General features: G+C 40.9%; 1 protein-coding gene across 11 annotated transcripts in view; it reads left to right on the forward strand.

The window, feature by feature from the left end:
* LOC104585793 (DUF3754 family protein, putative (DUF3754)) overlaps positions 1-20149 on the forward strand; it is a 109857-nt gene that overhangs the window by 57417 nt on the left and 32291 nt on the right. For 10 of the 11 annotated variants that reach the window (XR_016081127.1, XR_016081128.1, XR_016081126.1 and 7 more), the window contains one exon: positions 4746-4875. Coding sequence is in view for 7 of the 11 variants with exons in the window: in XM_010242793.3 (XP_010241095.1) it covers positions 4746-4875 (130 nt within the window). In the remaining 4 variants the exon portion in view is untranslated. Of the gene's footprint in view, positions 1-4745; positions 4893-20149 lie in introns of all 11 variants that reach the window. The other variant, XR_016081125.1, reaches the window with a different exon arrangement.

Here is a 20149-nt window from a genome sequence, read left to right on the forward strand (position 1 = left end):
CAAGACTGAACTGATTCTGTGAGCTGGTTGTTGTTGCCAATTCAGCTCAAACTAAGTTCATCAAGGACCCCAGTACCTTGGAAAACTTATTAAAATCCTAATTGGAGCCTTTGCATGATGGATTTCTCGAACCTTGAAAGCAAGAATGCTGCTGAATATGGACAGACTTTGGGAACCCCAACTGATTCTATGTTGGTTATAACTACCGTTAAACTTGATGGGACCAACTACTTGGCATGGTCACAATCAGTGAAAATCCATATTTGTAGCAGAGGGAAATGGGGTTTTATTTCTGGGAGCAAGAAAGCTCCTCCAGAGGATGATCCATCTTATGAGAGATGGATGCAAGAAAATTACACAGTGATTGGGTGGCTTGTGAATTCAATGCAGCCACAGATTAGTCAGCACTATCTTTGGATGAACTCGGCTAAGGAAATCTGGGATAGTGTTGCAGAAACTTACTCCCAGAAGTTGAATGTTGCCAGAGCCTACAAACTGAGGAGTGATGTGAAGAATCTAAGGCAGGGGGAGAAATCCCTTGCAACATACTTCTCAACCCTGAAATCTCTATGGCAAGAGATTGATTTGATAGAGGCTGTGACATGGGATACCCCTAATGATGCTGAAACATACAGGAAATTAGTTGAAAGGAACAGGGTCTTTGAGTTCTTGACAGGGCTGAATTCTGAATATGACATCACAAAGCAGAACATTTTGTCCAAGGAAGATGTTTCATTGTCTCAAGCATATGCTTTGGTCAGCAGTGAAGAGAGTAGGAGGCAATGCAAGTTCAAGGAGTCAGCATCAATGATCATTTTGCAAATATGGGAATTATACGCAAAGGGGTTATAGGAGCTCCCAATGGCACAAGAAAGGAGGTGGTGTGTGAATATTGCAAGAAGCCAAAACACACCAAGGACAAGTGCTGGAAATTGCATCCTAGTCTTGTCCCTATCCAATTCCAGAAGAAGAATGATAGTAGAAAGACAAGAAGTGCACATGCAGCCACAAGTATAGATACAAAGGTTTAGTCTACCGGTACACAATTGGCAGCCATGAAAGTTGAATATGAGAAGTTTGGAAAGATGATCAGCCAGCTTGAATGTGTAACTTCATCATCCAACCCTTCTGGAAGTTCAGCCACCACCGCATTTTCTCACTCAGGTATAAGAACTTCTGCTAACCATGCATCCACCTCAGGTAATCCCAAGACCCCTTGGATCATAGACTCAGGTGCTTCTGATCACATGACCTACCTTTCCACTTTGTTTGTTTCATATGATTTTCTTCCTGTTTGTGACAAAATCACCTTAGCTGATGGTTCTCTTGCCTCTATTTCTGGCAAGGGAACTGTCAAGCCTACAGACTCCTTACTCTTATCTTTCACTCTTCATGTACCTAAATTGAATAGAAATTTTTTATCTGTAAATAGCTTGACCAAGTCATTGAACTGTTGTGTAACCTTTTTTCCTTCTCACTGTGTGTTTCAGGATCTAGAATCTCGGAAGGTGATTGGGAGTGGCCATGAAGCGAATGGAATATACTTGCTTGACACTCCTGGCCAATGCCTTGATTATCCCAAGAACGCTGCCTTTGGTTCTACTTCTTCGGAGTCTGTCAGTCGAATTTTGTTGAGTCATTGTCATTTTGGTCATTTACCTTTTTCTGCTTTGAGTCATTTACTTCCCAAATTGTTTAAGGGAGTCAGTGTGTCCAGTCTCAATTGTGAGTCATGTCAGTTGTCAAAGCATTGTAGAAACAATTATCCTGTGAGAAATAAAAGATCTTCTTTTCCTTTTCATATTGTGCACTTTGATGTGTGGGGGCCTTACCACTTATCTTCTATGGGGGACTACAGATATTTCATCTTGTTTATTGATGACTTTTCTAGATTCACTTGGATATACCTAATGAAATCCCGTGATGAAGTTCCAAGACTTGTGAGGCAATTTCATGAGCTTATTTTAACCCAATTTGATACCAGAATTAAAGTTTTCAGACTTGACAATGCAAAAGAGTATTTTGAAAAGAGTTGTTCACCAAAGCTCTTGTGTTAGAACCCCTGAACAAAATGGAGTTGCTGAAAGGAAAAATAGACATATTGTTGAAGTTGCAAGAAGCCTTTTGTTTGCCTCACATGTTCCTAGGACCCCTCTGTAATATTTCATAGATTAAGTTAATAAAATGATTTAGAGTGTTAGAGGGAGGTTAAGTTCGAACCTCTCTTCTCTAACTCTCTTATTGCCGCCAACTCTCTCCCTCTCTCAACTTCTTAAGCTTCTCTTGTTCTTTTTCTGGTTTAGTATCTAATCTCAAGCTGTTTTAGACTACAAGAGGGCTGTTTTCAACTGAAACCAAAGACTTGTAGGCTTTAGCATTGGCATCAGACTTCCAATCAATGTTCTGAGAGTGATCTAGCTCTATCCAAATTGAGGTCAAATCTGAATAGTAGGCTGAGAGGGTCCTCTCCCCCTGCTTACAAGTAGAGGAGGCAGCTTGCAACTAGTATATTTTGGCATAGTGGTGTTGCTCTGAATAGGTAGATTTTGCCTGCTCCCGAATCTCAACAGCTATTTCAGCCCACATGAAAGTCTTCCTGACTGGAGGCAACATAGACAGTAATAGCCATGACATCACCATGCTGTTTTCCTGATCTCACCTATCGTACTCTACCCCTGAGGCTTTGGTTCTTTAGTTTTACCATTAATATTGCCTACCTTCCCCTGGCTGTTATGTGTAGTTTGATTCCTCTTGACCATTCTGGGTAGTTAAGACCATCAAAAGGTATCACAGCCATGGGAAAACTCATGTCAAATCCCCCACTCACTTCACCTTGACTGGAGGACCCACTAGACAGGACAGAATCCTCAGAAGACATATTATAAGATTTAGGTTTTCAGATCAGGTCTGTTAAAAAACGTCACAGTTCAGCCACAATTCATTAACAATTCCGTTCAGATTGGTTCAGTTCAGCCACTGTTCAGTTACAGTTCAGTCAGTTCCGTCCCCAGTTCAGGTTCAGTCAAGTATAAATTTTCTTTGAATACCACACAGATCAGCTTGTCTGTACATTGCTGAAAGACAGTTCAGGAACAAAGAAGGGCAATTCTGTAGCTAGGCTGACTTTGTATGAACTCTTTTTTCATCACTTTTCTTGGATACACAGCTACTGGAAATGTTTCCAAGGAAGGTAGCCGATAACTGTCTTACAGTTACAGGTCATTTAGACCTACACCGCCTGGTTGTCTGGGTAAAAAAAATTTCAGGATCACATGATCCAAAGTTCAAGGAAACCTAGCACTTTCAGGTCCTCTAGACCTCCAAAAAATCCACTTACCTGGGTACAAGAGAGGATCACTTGATCCACAGAAGATAGATTTTTCCTCGCAGCATCAGATTTCCCTTCCTTTTAAGGGTTTCTTGGCACTCGACCAAGGAAGAAAAGAAGAAGACTAGCAGAACCCCCTTCAGATCAGTCCGATCTGCTTCTTGATCAGATTCGATCCACAGCAAGGAGAGTCCAAAATAGGAAGCTTTATCACACACTTTCTGATCTCAGAAGGCCTGCTCTGATACCATGTTTTCAGGCCAGAGATATCAGAGAAAGAGAGGAAGAGAGAAGAAGAATTTGGATTCAAAACTTATGGCTGGCGGTGCCAGCTTTTTTCTTTTATATTAGGGTGATCCAACTTATAATAAAAAAGAGGAGAATTACAAGAGTGCCCCTGTGACACTAAAGAACAGAAAATTAAAAAACAGCTAGGAGAAACTAGCTGATTTCAACAATGTGGGCTTGTATGTTCACTGGTCTTGGGGAGCTAAGTTTCAGTTCTAGTTTATGCATTTTTATATTTCTATTAATAATCAATAAGATCTCTATTCTTGTTACTGATTAAAAAATGCCGAATTCTTTGAATTGTAAACAATGATGTTTGATGGTCTGACTATTAACCATCTTCTCTGATCAATTTTCGAAATATTATACTTCAGATATAGTTGGGAGTAGTAATTGGGGTGGTAACATTACTGCACTGTGTTTATCCAAATCACATTGGGTAATAGTGGGAGATAAAAAGGACAAAGGTGTGGATTTTTTGGTCCTGACACCTGAGTTCAAGTGGTGAAGAGAAGCTAGTTGTAATTCTCTACCAGGATTTTTTTTAGTAAATGTAACAAAATGTACTAAAAGATAGAAAATACAGACCAAAATTAAAATTAAAAATGAAAATGAAAATGTAAAGAACAGAAGACAGAAAACAGCAACCCAAAAAGAACCAATCTTGCCATAGAAACACCTAACTAGATTCTATACAAAAAGGCCCCCAAAAACAGCCCCAGAAAAATACTTCAAACGGCTCCAACATTTCTCTTCCTTCCACCTCTCTCCTATCCCTTGTGCTCTATGAAATTAGTTACTTTCTCAAGCTTTCTACTACCGCTGCCTGTCTCAGTACTCACATTATATTTCAGCTTCCTACTAGTTTTGTCTGTTCTGGCAGGATGTCATAAAGTAGTTGCCTGTGCATGGGTAAGAATGGGACATATGTCATCTCTTGACAAAGCAATGGGTGATGTATGGAAAATTGCTTGCTGTTCTTGAGTAAAGGGAAATATTGGGAAATATCATAGTTCTTATAGATCTGAGTTCCAATTCCATGTTGTGTTGTGTTTGTATGTGGTAATTTGATGTAGAGTAAGTAGTTTCACTTGAGAAATGCCTAATTTGTATTTTAATTGTTTATCAGGCCAATTTTCTTGTCTAGGATATCACTTAGTGATATATGGAAACCAGCCACAAGGGAACCTTGCGGAAATGATATTTGGGAAATGCTGAAAAATGCTGTATCTATTCTTTTCTCACAGTCAGTTCTCCAGGTATCCCCAATATTTCAGTAAGTTTTTCACCTTAATTTAATCTCTTTGTATATGATAAATATTTCCCTCCCAAAAGTGTTTTTTTTTCTACATCATTCTATTGTTGGTGAAAATGTAAGCTGAAGTCATCTAACTTTTTTTTTTTTTATCAATAACTGCAGTTTTCATTAAATGATAGAATTAAATGTGTAAAATAAGTATACAATGATTGAGAGAGAAAATTTCTTTCTACAATTGTGCCCAAAGCATCAATTGTCTTTCTCTCCCTTGCTTAGCTAATGCATCTGCCATGGAGTTGGCAGTCCTCTTAACCCGTTGCATTTTCACTTCCATATCCTTTGTCAGCCATTTGAACTCTTTTTTCTCATTGTTGTACATCCATAACTTCAAGTCCTCACTTAGTAGCCACCTCACTACTAATTTTGAATCTCCTTTAATAATTAATTTCCTGATATTCAGCTAATTTGTCCATCTTACTCCTTCCATCATTGCAATAACTTCAGTTCTTAGAGAGTCTCCCTCACCTTGCTGTTCCTGAAAAGAAGGAATTACCTTCCCTTCCTCATCCCTAAGCACCTCTCCAATACCTGAAATTCCAGGGTTACCGGTGGTGACCATAATGGAGTGGTGGTGCTCTTATTGCAAGAAGAGTCCGCCGCTTCCTTCCAGTTTCTAATAATGTCATCCACCGTAACATGTGAGAAAGTTTCCATTGTCTTTAACCATGAGCCGCTCTAATCAAAATGGACTCTATTAAGGCCTCCACACTTCTCTCCTTCTCTAAGAAGATTCTTGAGTTTCTTTCTTCCCATATTGTCCAAAGAATTTCCACTCTTATACATCCCACATATATCCTTCCCTCTTCTTTGGCCATTCAAAGGTTGTTTGAGCAAGTAGGCTTGGAATATCAGTTGGAGAAGTCCACCTACAACAAAGAAAGAAACCATTCCCAAATATAAACAACAAATAGACAATAGATTAATAAGTAGTAACAATTCTAACCTTTTGCCTTACACAATACACCAATTGAGCGAGAGGCACCAGTTAGTCTCTTCTTTTGAAGCAACTCGCAGGTGTTAATTCTCCCAAGAGCAACTTCCCCACAAAAAGCTGCTATTCTATGTGGAATAGGCTTACACCACATCTGTTTTGTAGAGAAAGGGTTCAAGGAGTGATTGTGAGTTGAGATAGTTATTTGAAAAAAGAGGCACATATAAACAAGCCAGATGGAGAGAAAGTGCAGATTTGGCTATCAGTTTTGGATGGGTCAAGAAAAAGTCCTTCAAGCAATTGAATTAGGGAATGCACATTAGGGATATCAAAATCCCTTACACCCCTTCTAAAGCCCAGATCCCAGTTGAAACCATTTCTGAGTTGGAGGGAACTATGAAGTTAGAAATAGGTTCATTATATATTGGTGATAGTTGTGTGGATTATTTAATTGTTATTTTGTAGTTGTTGTTAGTGGGTTGTCCTCTTAAGGTGCTGCCAGTTAGTTATTTTCTTTCTTTCTTATTAGTTTGGTTCTAGGGAGTACCGCCAGGGGCATACTTGTAATTTCCATTTTTTTTATATTAAGTTAATATAAATAATGAACTGGCGGCAGCCAAGAGAAGGTTTTCCTTTTTCTCTCAATTGTATCTTCCTCTTCTTCTCTTTCTCTCTCTCGTCTCTCTCTCTCCATGAATGATTACATGGTATCAGAGCAAGGTTCTGGGCTATAAAAGAATTTCGGTCTCTCCTATTTGAACCTGCTTCGTCCTCTTTACCTTCTTTGATTTCTTGGACGTGGAAGACAGAGAAACCCTAGCAGACTACTTGTGGCTCTTCCTTTGGGTTCTTCCTTGGTCGTAATATCAAGGAAACCCTAGCCGAAGAAGGGCGATGCAGAAAGAGACTCCTTTTCTTTTCTGTTCAATGCTGTGAAGTCAGTTTCTGGTTGGCACCTTCGTACAGGTGCTGGACAGGGTATGTGTTCTTGTTTTTTTGTTTTTGGCCAATGGTGTGAAGGCCTTAATCCTTGGTTCTATATATTCGTTTGGATGCTGGATTGTTAGACTGTATGGGCTGTAGTCGGACTGATAGTATACTATTCTAATGTCTGCCTTGGCTGGTGTTGGACTGATTACCGGGCTGGTTTAATGACTGAACCATCACAGAGTTGATTTCAGTAGTTTTGTGTTGTCTTTTCCACATCCCAGAAGTAAATTTCTTGAGGGTTGGTATTCTGTTTGTGGCTGTTGTGTAGTTGTGTGGGATTTGGACTGATTTCAGCAGTAATCTATGGCAAACTATGATTCAACCTCATCGGGGGTTACACTGACCCACAACACAGCTGGTATGGGAGGTGAAAACATGATGTTTCCCATGCCCATTACCCCTTTAAATGGTCTAAACTACCTGGAGTGGGCTAAAAGTGTAAAACTTTATGTAACGGCAAGGGGAAAAGCTGGTTACATAAATGGAAGGGTGAAAGAACCCAAGAGTGAGACAGCTGGACATGATAGGTGGGACCAAGAAAATAGTATGGTGATGTCTTGGCTCCTTGCAGCCATGGAACCTGATGTGAAGAAGAACTTTATGTGGGCAGACACCGCTAGTGAGATCTGGGAACAGGCCAAAACTACCTATTCTGAGCAAAGGCATTATGCCAAGGTTTACCAGTTGCAAGCTGAATCCTCAACCTGTAAATAGGGAAACTGTAGTTTGTCTTCCTATTATTCAGCCCTTACCTCCATATGGAATAAATTGGATCATTATCAGGCTATAGAGTGGAAACATGATGACGATGCTAAGGCCTACAGGAAGCTGGTTTCTCAGCAGCGTGTGTTTGCCTTCTTGTTGGGACTGAACCCTGCCTATGAACCTTTGAGAGTTCAGATCCTAGGAAGCAAAGAGTTGCCGTCGGTTCACGAGGTATACTCCCTAGAACCAAACTAATAAGAAAGAAAGAAAATAACTAACTGACAACATCTTAAGAGGACAACCCACTAACAACAACTATAAAATAACAATTAAATTATCCTCACAACAGATAAGAAGTACATATCCAAGGAAGTCACTTTTTTAAGTCAAGTCTTTTGTTATAGTCATCTCGTCCTTCTCTTCAAGAGGAGAGTGTTGGTGAAGATTGGACTCCTTTTTGTCTTACTGTTCCTACTTAAGTTGGTACTTTTGCTCTTCCTCTTGCATTGATAGCCCTCCTTGCAACAGTGTTTTATCAGGTGGAAGAAGGTTGCTCCCGAGACTGAACTTCCACCATAATCTAACCCCTTAGATTTAAGTAATCCAGGTAACCAACTTGTTGAATTTGAACCTCTTCTTGATTCTATTGCTAATATTTTTCCCTTGAATTTTGGCCTTGATCTTCTTATTGCAGTTCGTAAAGGAAGAGCTCTACCTCTATCTTATTTCTAATTATGTTTCTTATGACACCCTATTTCCTTTATATTATGCTTATATTTATGCCATTTCTTTTGTTCCTATACTTCTTAGTGTTACAAAGGTAGTACAATCACCACATTAGAAGGATGCTATGGAGCAAGAGATGGAGGTACTTAGTAAGAACCAAAAGTGGGGCCTTGTTTCTCTTCCTAAAGATAAAGTATCAGTTGGTGACAAGTGGGCTGTTAAAGATAAAGCTGATGGTTCAATTGAGAGCTTGACAGGTATAAAGCTTGCTTGGTAGCAAAGGGGTATACTCAAACTTATGGATTTGATTACGAGGAAACTGTCGCTCCAATGGCATAGATAAATTCCATTCATGACATCATGTCTCTTGTTGCCCACTATTCTTGGCCCTTGATGGACATAAAGAATGCTTTTCTTAATGACGATCTTCAAGAAATGTATATGGAGGTGCTCTTAGGAGTGAATATCCCTGGTAGTGAAGGGAAAGCTTGTGCTGTTTGAGGAAACCTCTGTATGGCCTTAAGCTATCACCTAGTTCGATAGATTTAGAAGAGCTGTCTTGAAAATTGGACTCAAACAATCTCAAGCTGATCACATTTTGTTCATCAGGAGAGTTGGTAGCTGTGAAACTATGTTGATAGTGTATGTTGATGACATTGTTATTGCAAGAGATGGTACATCTAGCCAAGGTTCAAAATATCGATACGTCGGTAGGGACGTATCGGGCGTTTCTATACTTGTTTTTTTACCTTTTTTTTAATTTTTTTTTCAAAACTGGTTCAGGGGAGCCGGTCTAGGACCCCTCCATCCTCTGAACCAGTCAGACCCCCGATATACCCACTGTAGGGGCGTATCGGAAGGGTCCCGGAATGATACGTATCGGCTGATACAGGCCGATACGTAACGATACTTTGAACCTTGCATCTAGCATTTCTGAATTGAAGGCTTTCCTTGCTTTTAAATTTGAGGTCAAGGGTCTCGGAAACATTGTGATATTTCCTTGGGACTGAGGTGGCAAAGTCAAAGAGATGAATTTATATTTCATAGAAAAAATATCGTCTTGATTAGCTTCAAGAAGTAGGAAAATTAGGATGCACGCCAGCTGAAATTCCTATCAATTCCAATCATAAGTTGGGGGCTGTTATTCTTCCAGATAAGGGTTCCTACCATAGACTAGTTGGCTTCCTTCTTTATCTTTGTCTAACCTGGCTTGATATATGATATGTTGATGCCTAGAACATCTCACGTGTAGGCTATTAACAGGATCCTTTCTTATTTAAAGTGATGTTGAGGTGAGGGGATGCTATATTCTTACCATGGACATCTTAAGGTTGAAGCGTATACAGATGCAGATTGGGCATTGTGGATGATAGGTATTGTACTTCTGGGTATTGTACCTTGGGGGCTGGTAACATTGTGTCATGGAGAGGTAGAATATGGTGCAATGGCTCATAGAGTTTCAGAATTGTTGTGGCTAAAGAACTTGTTGACAGAGATGGGGATACGGGCTAACATCCCAATGAGATTATATTGTGACAACCAAGCAGCCATAAATATAGCTCATAACCCTATCCGTCATGATCATACAGCATATAGAAGTGGATAGGCACTTCTTTAGTGAGAGCATTGCCGATAGAGATTTGCTTACCTTTGTGAAATCTGGATAATAGTTAGCTGACTGCCCTACCAAGTTTGTTCCCAATCTGAAGCTTTATAGAAACTTGAGTAAGATGGGCATGATAGATATCTATGCTGAGCTTGAGGGGGAGTGTTGAGTGTTTGAAAGGGCATTTAGTCTTTATAAATGTAATGAGGTGCCTAATAGATGTTATTTTTTTACTTATTAATATAAAAGCAAATAGATTAGGGTGTGGGAGACGATTTTGAGTCTCATTAATTCTTGTTCTCTTGTTCTTCTTCACTCTTAAACTGCCCTTTCCCTTTTGATAGGTGGTCTCTACCCATGTAAGCACTTAGGAGTTCCTATTCACAAAGGGAAAGCCAGAAGCTATATGTTTGATGAATTATTGACCAAGTTCTAGTTGAAAATTAATTCTTGGAAAGGGCTGCTATTATCTTCAAGGGGCAGACTCACTTTACTGAAGCATGTACTTTTCTCAAGGCACATTTACGTGGTAATGGCTTTTGAACTACCTTCAGCAGTTTTCGTGGTCAGGCTCGGATGGGAGAAAACATGGGTGGGTTCCTTGCCATGAGGTGTGTAAGAAAACTGAGGGAGGTTTAGGTCTAAAGCGGCTAGATGACATCAATATAGGTCTGAAGTGGCTAGCAAACTTAAAGCCTTATGGAGAACTCTCTCTAAAAGTGGGTGTTGGTCTGGTTTCTTTAAGATGAAGATGATAACTGTTATCCATAAGAGTAAGCCGTTTCATGGCTCTTCTACCTGGAAGTCTAATTTTAAATTATGACTTTTATGAATATTCTACTTGGCACATTAGAGAAGGTAAGATTAGCTTCTGGTTGGAGAATTGGTGCTCTTCAATGCCTTTTAACAATTTGGTTCATGATCCCAGCCAAATTGACTTATCTATTTGGATTCATGGCATCCTTAACTCTAATGGCATATGGAATTGGTCCATTGTTGAGAACTGCTTGAATCCTGAAGTATTAGTTGAAATTGAAGACTTAGGTCTTTGAGTTAAGGAGGGTCCGGATGTTAGAATCTGGAAGTCGAGTTCGGATGATATTTGTTGAGCAAGAGCAAGAGCAAGAGAAGAGAGGAGAGGAGAGGAGAGAAGAGAGGAGAGTCGAGTGGACTGAAAACCCTCTAGAATACTGGGGGCGAGTGTAAGAGATATTATTTATACTGGCCCAGTCGTACAATATAAAAATGGGAAAAATTACAATAGTACCCTTGAGGTACTAAACCTGAGTATACAAAACAACTGTCAACACTCCCTCTCAAGTTGGAGCATAGATATCAATCATGCCCAACTTGTCACAAAGATCATGATGTCTGGAATGGTTTAAACCCTTTGTAAAGATGTCTGCAAGTTGGTTCTCAGAATTGACATAGGGAGTACACACTTCGCCTGTGATAACTTTCTCTCTGATAAAATGCTTGTCAACTTCGATGTGTTTTGTTCTATCATGTAGCACCGGATTGGCAACAATGCTTATAGCTGCTTTGTTATCACAGAATAGAGTTATAGGTTTGTCCACTGGGAAACCCAACTCACCCAACAAATTCTTTATCCACATGCCTTCAGTAACCCCGTGGGCCATAGCACGATATTCAGCTTCAGCACTGGATCTAGCCACCACATTTTGCTTTTTACTCCTCCATGTAACAAGGTTCCCTCCTATAAGGGTGCAGTAGCCACTGGTAGACTTTCTGTCACTTCGGGATCCAGTCCAATCTGCATCTGTATAAACTCCAACTTTTAAATGTCCGTGCTTTTGAAATAACAAGCCAGTACCCGGATACTTCTTTAGATATCGGAGGATTCTCTTTGCTGCTTCAAGATGAGAGGACCTAGGAGCATGCATGAACTAACTGAGGACACCAACAGCATATGCAATGTCTGGGCGAGTCATAGAAAGGTATAACAATCTCCCTACAAGCCTCTGAAACTGTTTCACATCCTTGAGAGGTTCACCACGACTGTCACCTAATTTATGGTTGGGGTCAATGGGAGAGTCAACTGGCTTCACCCCCATCTTCCTAGTGTCCTGAAGTAAATCTAGGACATAGTTCCTTTGAGAAATGAAGATACCCTTCTTTGATCGGGCGACTTCAATTCCAAGGAAGTACCTGGCAGGTTCTAGATCCTTCACTTCAAACTGAGTGGCAAGAAAAAACTTCAACCTTTGAATTTCATCCTCCCGGTCACCAGTAACTATTATGTCATCCACATATACATTAGAGCAGCAATTTTACCTTCTCCTCTTTTCACAAACAGTGTGTGATCTGATTGACATTTTTTGTATCTTTTCTGCTGAACTGCCACATGGAATCTGCTGAACCAAGCTCTTGGTGATTGTTTTAGCCCGTATAAGGACTTCTGCAACTTGCCCACTTTCTGTTCATTGCCTTGAGCCAGAAAACCAAGAGGTTGAATCATGTAAACTTCCTCTTCAAGGTCACCATTCAAGAATGCACCATGGGAGGAGCATCCATCTGACGAATTGCTCTACCATAGAGCTCTAAATGGTCACGGAAGGAATTCATAATATCCTCCCTCGGGTCAGATCCAGTGAGATGTGTCTGAGTCACAGTAGAAATGGGGGGCTGATTCTCCCGAGTAACCATGTTGGCCATGTGATGTTTCTTTGTACCTTGCTGTCCGAACCTCTTATTAACCTCTGAACCTTGTTTCATAGTCAGATCTTGAGCCCATTTTGGTTTCCCATGAAGATCCCAACAGGTATCTTTGGTGTGTCGGGGTTTCTGGCAATGAGTGAACCACAATTTGTCCTTCTGTTTTTTTCTGGAGATCTCCTTTCCTAGAAGAAGATCCCACACCAGTAGAGACACCCCCTTTTGCTACCAACACAACTGCATCCCCACTAGGGTTCATCAAATTTCTTTTGCTTTCTTTAGATCGTACAAGAGCATAGACTTCCTGAACTGATGGGAGATCCTTAGAGCTAAGAATCTGAACCCTGATAGATTCATACATAGGATTCAGACCATGTAAGAAGGCAAACACCCTTTGCTGGGAGACAAGTTGCTTGTACATTTTGGCATCCTCATCACACTTCCAATCCACACTCTGGTAATGATCCAACTCCTTCCAGACAGAGGTCAAGTTAGAGTAATAAACTGATAAACACCTCTCCCCCTGTCTACAAGTAGATGATGCTGCCTATAGTTGATAAATTTTGGCATAGTGTCGCAATTCTGAATATGTAGATTTTGCTTGTTCCCAGATTTCATTTGCAGTTTCAGCCCACATGAAATTCTTCCTTATTTGAGGTTGCATGGACACCAAGAGCCAAGATATAACTATACTGTTCTCATGATTCCATCTATCATATTCAGCATTCCCAGAGGATGGTTCTTTGATCCTCCCATTAATATAGCCTATCTTCCCCCTTGCAGTGATGTATAATTTGATCCCTCTTGACCACTCTAGGTAATTTAAACCATCAAGAGGGACAACAGCCATAGGAAAGGATAGGTCACCCCCACCCATTCCATTCAGCATTGAGGAAACTCCAGATGTGGCTGAATCTTCACTGCCCATGATATCGGAATAAAAAAGAAACAACAACTAAATGAGTACTATTGTACAAGGCTATTGCAGAAAACAGGTCCTTCTGACCTACGGTTTCACTGGGAGCAAAGTCTGAACACTGCTGTTGCAGTACTGGAACAGGTCCTTTTGACCTACGGTTTCACTGAGAGCAAAGTCTGAACACTGCTGTTGCAGTACAGGAACAGGTCTGTATGACCTACGATTTTGTAGGGATCAAAAAGAAACACTGCAGTTGCAGTACATCACTAGGTCTGAATGACCTACAATTGAACAAAAGTCATATGACCTCCCAACAGAGTGAAAAAAAAAGAGGGTGAAGTTTACCACACACCTAATCAGTAGGTCTGATAGCCAACCAGTCAATGAGATCAACAGGGTAGCCGAACAGTCAATCAGTAAGATTAATACAATATCAGCTTCAGGACATCATCAGTCCATAATACCAAAAAAATCAGCTGAATACAACTGCTTTGTTAAGGAATACAGTCAATCAATCGGCTGAACAGTCAATCAATAAACGGTTAATCAGTAGGGCAGCCAAACAGTAGATGACCAGTACCTCTTTTAACTTCTGATGATAGTCTCTCTGTAAACCAGAACTTCCTCTACGAACCTCAAATGATAGCCTCTCTACAGTCGAGCAGACAAGGGGTACAACTTCTGGGCTGGAAGATGAAAAGTCTCTGTAACTTCTGGGTCGAACTGAGTACACCAGATTAGCAGTTCAATGGAGACAGCTCTGGGAGATGAAAAGTCTCTATAACTTCTGGGTCGAACTGAATACAACAGCTTAGCATTTTGAGGGTTGCAGCTCTGGGAGATGGAGAGACCATTTGCACGACATTGAACAACAGGTTTGCTTGACACCACCCTTCAGGCCTGGACGACTTGCTCTGATACCATGTTGAGCAAGAGCAAGAGAAGAGAGGAGAGTCGAGTGGACTGAAAACCCTCCAGAATACTGGGGGCAAGTGTAAGAGATATTATTTATACTGGCCCAGTCGTACAATATAAAAATGGGAGAAATTACAACAGTACCCTTGAGGTACTAAACCTGAGTATACAAAACAACTGTCAACAGTATTTTTAGTTGTAAAGTGGCTTGGAATTGTATTCAGACCAGTCAAAGTGCAGTGCCTTGGAGCAGGCTTGTTGGAGAACTCTTAGGGGTAATCTCCCTCTAGATGGCAGCATTAGAGAGTTGGGAACACTGGCTTCGAAGGTCTGGAATTACTTCAGTTGTCTATTGTACATGTAGAGAAGATGGGCCGAATGGCCCATAGGCTGTTATTCTTTGTTATATTTTATGTTCTTTTCTGTAACGGGCCTTATTCTGGGCCCATCTTCTTCTATGCTAAGTTTTTTTGTAATTTCTTGCCCAACCAAGGGCCTCCCTTGTAATTATTCAAAAATTAACTTAATGAAATAGTGTTAGAGTGTTAGAGGGAGAGATTAGTTCGAACCTCTCGTTCTCTAACCCTCTTTGCCGCCAGCTCTCTCTTCATCTTCTACCAATCTTTTCAGCTGTTTTACTCCTTTTGATTTTTCCATCTAATCCTATACAGTCCCATATTTCAAAGGGCTGTTTTTCAACTTGGTATCAGAGCAGGCCTGAACTTGGCGTGGCTCTCATGTGGGTATAGTGCTGCCGACTGCATGAGGGTGTTCTAGGGCTGGAAGTTTCAACTTGTTCGCCTGATTCTTGGAGGTCATTGGAGGGTGCCCAAGACTCTAATCACTTGGAGAGTGGTTCGGTGACCAGGAAGAATCAGAGAGGACTGTTTGGCCTGATTTGGAGCTCAAATCAGAGATTGATAAGACTGTAATTTGCATTCAGTTATCCCTGAGTTATATTTCTGGTTTTGGGGACTGTTGAAGTATTCGAAACCCCTTTAAATTTGTTCAGCTGTTTGGCTGTGGTTAACCTGATTTAACTCAGAGATTTCTGGGTTGTTTTCTCACCCTATTGGACTGTCAAGTTGCCGAAACCTCTTTGGAATCAGTGGTGCAAGTTCTTACTTCAGTTTAGTTGCTTCTTGGACCTATACGGATTGCTCCTGAGGTGGTTCTTACTTGGTGACAGTGGGGTATTCTCTACTGCATACACAGTGTTCGTAAAAGGGCCCTTTAATTACTACGGACTGTGTTTTGCTCTCTTTAGGGCACTTATTGTTGGGAACCTAGAATCCCTAACTAGAAAGGTACTCCAATCGGGTACACAGTGTTTGGAGGTCTGCTGGTTACCTCTTGAAGGCTGAATCAAGTCATCTTCTTCTTGAAAGAGCTGTTACCGAGCTTGGTTCTCACGGCTGTCGGGTGTGAGTTGGCCTTGTGAGTTGCTGTGTTTGAGGCCGATTAACCGAATCTGAAGCATTTACATGATGGACTCCTCAGATATTGATAGTAAGAATGTTGCTGAATATGGACATGCTTTGGGAACCTCAACTGATTCTTTGTTGACTGTGACCATGGTTAAACTGGATGGAACCAACTATCTGGCATGGTCACAATCTATGAAAATTTATATATGTAGCAGAGGAAAGTGGGGGTTTATCTCCGAGAGCAAGAAGGCTCCCCCAGAGGATGATCCCTCTTATGAGAAATGGATTCAAGAGAATTACACCATTGTTGGGTGGAGTTGAAAGTATAGGATTGCTTGAGATTAGATGCAAAACCAGAAAAATGAACAAGAGAAGATTAAGAAGTTGAGAGAGAGAGAGAGAGAGTGCTAGCGGCAATGAGAGTTAGAGAGTGAGAGGTTCAAACTAAACCTCCCTCTAACACTCTAAACATTTTATTAAGTTAATCTTTGAAATATTACAAAGAGGCCCTTGAGTGGGCAAGAAATTACAAAAATAGAACATTACAGAGTATAGGCCCAGAATAAGTCCCATTATAGAGGGAAACATAAACATAACATGAAATAACAGTCTATGGGCCATTCGGCCCATCTCCTCTACAGGTGGCTTGTGAATTCAATGCAGCCACAGATTAGTCAACATTATCAATGGATGAACTCAGCAAAGGAAATCTAGGACAGTGTTGCAGAAACCTATTCCTAGAAACTAAATGTAGCCAGAGCCTATAAATTGAGAAGTGATGTGAAGAATTTAAGATAGGGGGAGAAATCCCTTGCGGTATACTTCTCAACCTTGAAGTCTTTGTGGCAAGAAATTGATCTAATAGAAGCTGTAATTTGGGACACTACCAATGATGCAGAAACCTACAGGAAATTAGTTGAAAGAAACAGGGTGTTTGAGTTTCTAACTAGACTAAACCCAGAATATGACATCACAAAACAAAATATTTTATCCAAGGAAAGTGTCTCATTGTCACAAGCGTATGCTTTGGTCAGTAGTGAAGAAAGCAGAAGGATGGTACAGGTTCAAGGGGTTGGCACTAGTGATCACTTTGCAAATATGGGGGTTAAACCCAAAGGAGTTGTGGGGGCTCCTAGTGGCTCTGGAAAGAAAGAAGTTGTATGTGAATACTGCAAGAAGCCAAAGCACACCAAAGACAAGTGCTGGAAATTACATCCCGGTCTTGTTCCTATTCGGTTCCAGAAGAAACATGATAGTAGAAGGACAGGGAGTGCAAATGTAGCCACTGGTCCAGATACTGAAGTTGAGTCTGCCTGTGCATAGTTGGCGGCCATGAAAGTTGAGTATGAGAAGTTTGGAAAGATGATCAGTCATCTCGAAGGTGTAACTTCATCTTCCAATCCTTCAGGAAGTTCAGCCACTTCTGCATTTGCTCACTCAGGTATAAGAGCTTCTGCTAATCATGCAACCACTTCAAGTAATCTTAAGACCCCTTGGATTATCGACTCAGGTGCTTTTGATCACATGACCAACCTTTCTACTTTGTTTGTTTTGTATGATTTCCTTCCCACTGTGTTTTTCAGGATCTGGAGTCTCGGAAGGTGATTGGGAGTGGCCATGAAGCGAATGGAATATACTTGCTCGATACTCCGAGACAATGCTTTGATCAGCTTAGGAATGCTGCTTTTGGTTCTATAGAGTCTGCCTGTCGAATTATGTTGTGTCATTGTCGTTTGGGTCATTTGTCTTTTTCTGCTTTGAGTCATCTATTCCCTGAATTGTTCAAGGGAATTAGTGTGTCTAGTCTTCATTGTGAATCGTGTCAGTTATCAAAGCATTGTAGAAACAATTACCCTTTGAGCAATGAAAGATCTTCTTTTCCTTTTAATGTTGTGCACTCTGATGTGTGGGGGCCTTACCACTTATCCTCTATGGGGGGCTACAGATTCTTCATCTTGTTTATTGATGATTTTTCTCGGTTCACTTGGATATTCCTGATGAAATCTCGTGATGAAGTTCCAAGACTTGTGAGACAATCTCATGAATTTGTTTTAACCCAGTTTGATACCAGGATTAAAATTTTCAGATCTGACAATGCAAAAGAATATTTTGAGAAGAACTTATCCTCCTATTTCTCTGACATGGGGGTTATTCATCAAAGTTCCTGTGTTAGAACCTCTGAACAGAATGGAGTTGCTGAAAGGAAAAATAGGCATATTGTTGAAGTTGCAAGGAGCCTTTTGTTTGCCTCACATGTTCCTACAAGATTTTGGGGTGTTGCTGTTCTCACTGCTACCTACCTCATAAACTGTATGCCATCCGGGGTTTTAGGGTTTAAATCTCCCTTCAGTCTTCTTCATCCGGACAAGGACCTTTTTCCTATTCCTCTTCGTGTGTTTGGCTGCACCTGTTATGTACACATTCCAAGTGCCCAGAGACATAAATTTGAACCAAAAGCCCACAAGTGTATCTTCCTTGGTTATTCCCCCACACAAAAGGGTTACTGTTGTTTTGATCCAAAGACTGGCACTCGATATGTCTCAATGGATGTCACCTTTGATGAACTTTCTCCCTTTTATGGTTCCTCTCTGGAAGGACATTGTCCACAGGGGGAGAGTTTATCACAAGTGTTTGCTCTTCCTCTCCCTGTCCCAGTTGAGTCTCTTGATGAGCCTGTGTCCTCTTCAAATGAATCAAGGGAGGATCAGTCCATTCTCCTTGTCCTAGTGTTCCTCTCTCTTTACCTCCTCGTCCTACCCACAATCCCAAGGTGTATCGAAGGCAAAGATCCAGGAATGAGCAGGTTGTTTCCCTTACAACAAATGAGCCTCATGCACTTCCAATCACAGATGAGACAACAGGTACTGTTTCAAACCCTTGGGAGCCATCTTTCCCGGATATGAATGTTCCCATTGCTGTTAGGAAAGGAAAACGGAAGTGCACTGTACACTGCATTTCCAAACACCTTTCTTACGGTCTGCTTTCTCCTTCATACTTTTCTTATCTCTCTTTAGTTGCTTCTAATCCTATTCCCAGGTCTGTGTCAGAAGCTCTTGAGATTCCAGAATGGAGGGATGCCATGAAATTTGAAATGGATGCCCTACACAAGAATGACACTTGGGAAGTGGTGGATTTGCCTGAAGGGAAGGATCCGGTTGGTTGCAAGTGGGTCTTTACCATTAAATACCGGGCTGATGGGACCATTGAGAGGTACAAGGCCAGGCTAGCTGCAAAAGGCTACACACAGACGTATGGGATTGATTATCTGGAGACCTTTGCACCTGTTGCTAAGATGACATCTATGAGGGTTCTCTTATCTCTGGCAGCTCACTTTGACTGGCCCCTTTATCAATTGGATGTAAAGAATGCATTTCTGAAGTGTGACTTACATGAGGAGGTTTATATGTCTCTCCCTCCAGGAATGTATGGAAGTGATATGCAAGGAAAAGTATGTAGATTGAAGAAATCCCTTTATGGCCTCAAACAGTCTCCTAGAGCATGGTTTGAGAGATTTAGAACAACACTTGTTAACTTCAGCTATGTTTAGACACAGTTTGATCATACTCTTTTTGTGAAGAGAAGTGGATCTCTGGCAGTATATCTCATTGTGTATGTTGATGATATTGTTGTGACTGGTAATGATGCTTTAGGAATTCATGCTCTTAAGTCTTTCCTCCGTACAGAATTTGAGATTAAGGACCTGGGGGAGTTGAGATACTTCCTTGGCATAGAAGTTGCTAGATCCAAGGATGGGATCCTTATCTCTCAAAGGAAGTATGTCCTTGACTTGCTTTCTGAAACTGGGAAGATGGGTGCTAGACCAATTGCTACTCCTATTGATATGAGTCACAAACTTTCCGCTTCAGATGGGACGTTGTTAGAAGACAAAGGGGTCTTTCAGAGACTTCTTGGGAAACTCCTGTACCTGTGCATGACTCGGCCAGATATTGCATATGCTGTGAGTTGTATTAGCCAGTTCATTCATGTTCCCAGAGATACTCATATGGCAGCCGCAGAACAAATTCTGTGTTATTTGAAAGGCTCTCCGGGAAAGGGAATTATGTTTGCCAAGCATGGTCATATGAAACTTGAAGCTTATACTGATGCTGACTGGGCTAGAAACATTGATGACAAAAGATCTACTTCAGGGTATTGCAGTTTGGTGGCTGGTAATGTTGTTTCTTGGAGGAGCAAGAAACAATTAGTTGTGGCTCGATCCTCAGCAGAAGCAGAATACAGGGCCATGGCACATGGAGTCTCTAAACTGTTGTGGCTAAAATCACTGATGGAGGAACTTGGGATTGAGCATGACAAGCCAAT

This window comes from Nelumbo nucifera, chromosome 1, assembly GCF_055504915.1.
Source record: "Nelumbo nucifera cultivar China Antique chromosome 1, China Antique-T2T, whole genome shotgun sequence".
Taxonomy (NCBI): Eukaryota; Viridiplantae; Streptophyta; class Magnoliopsida; order Proteales; family Nelumbonaceae; genus Nelumbo; species Nelumbo nucifera.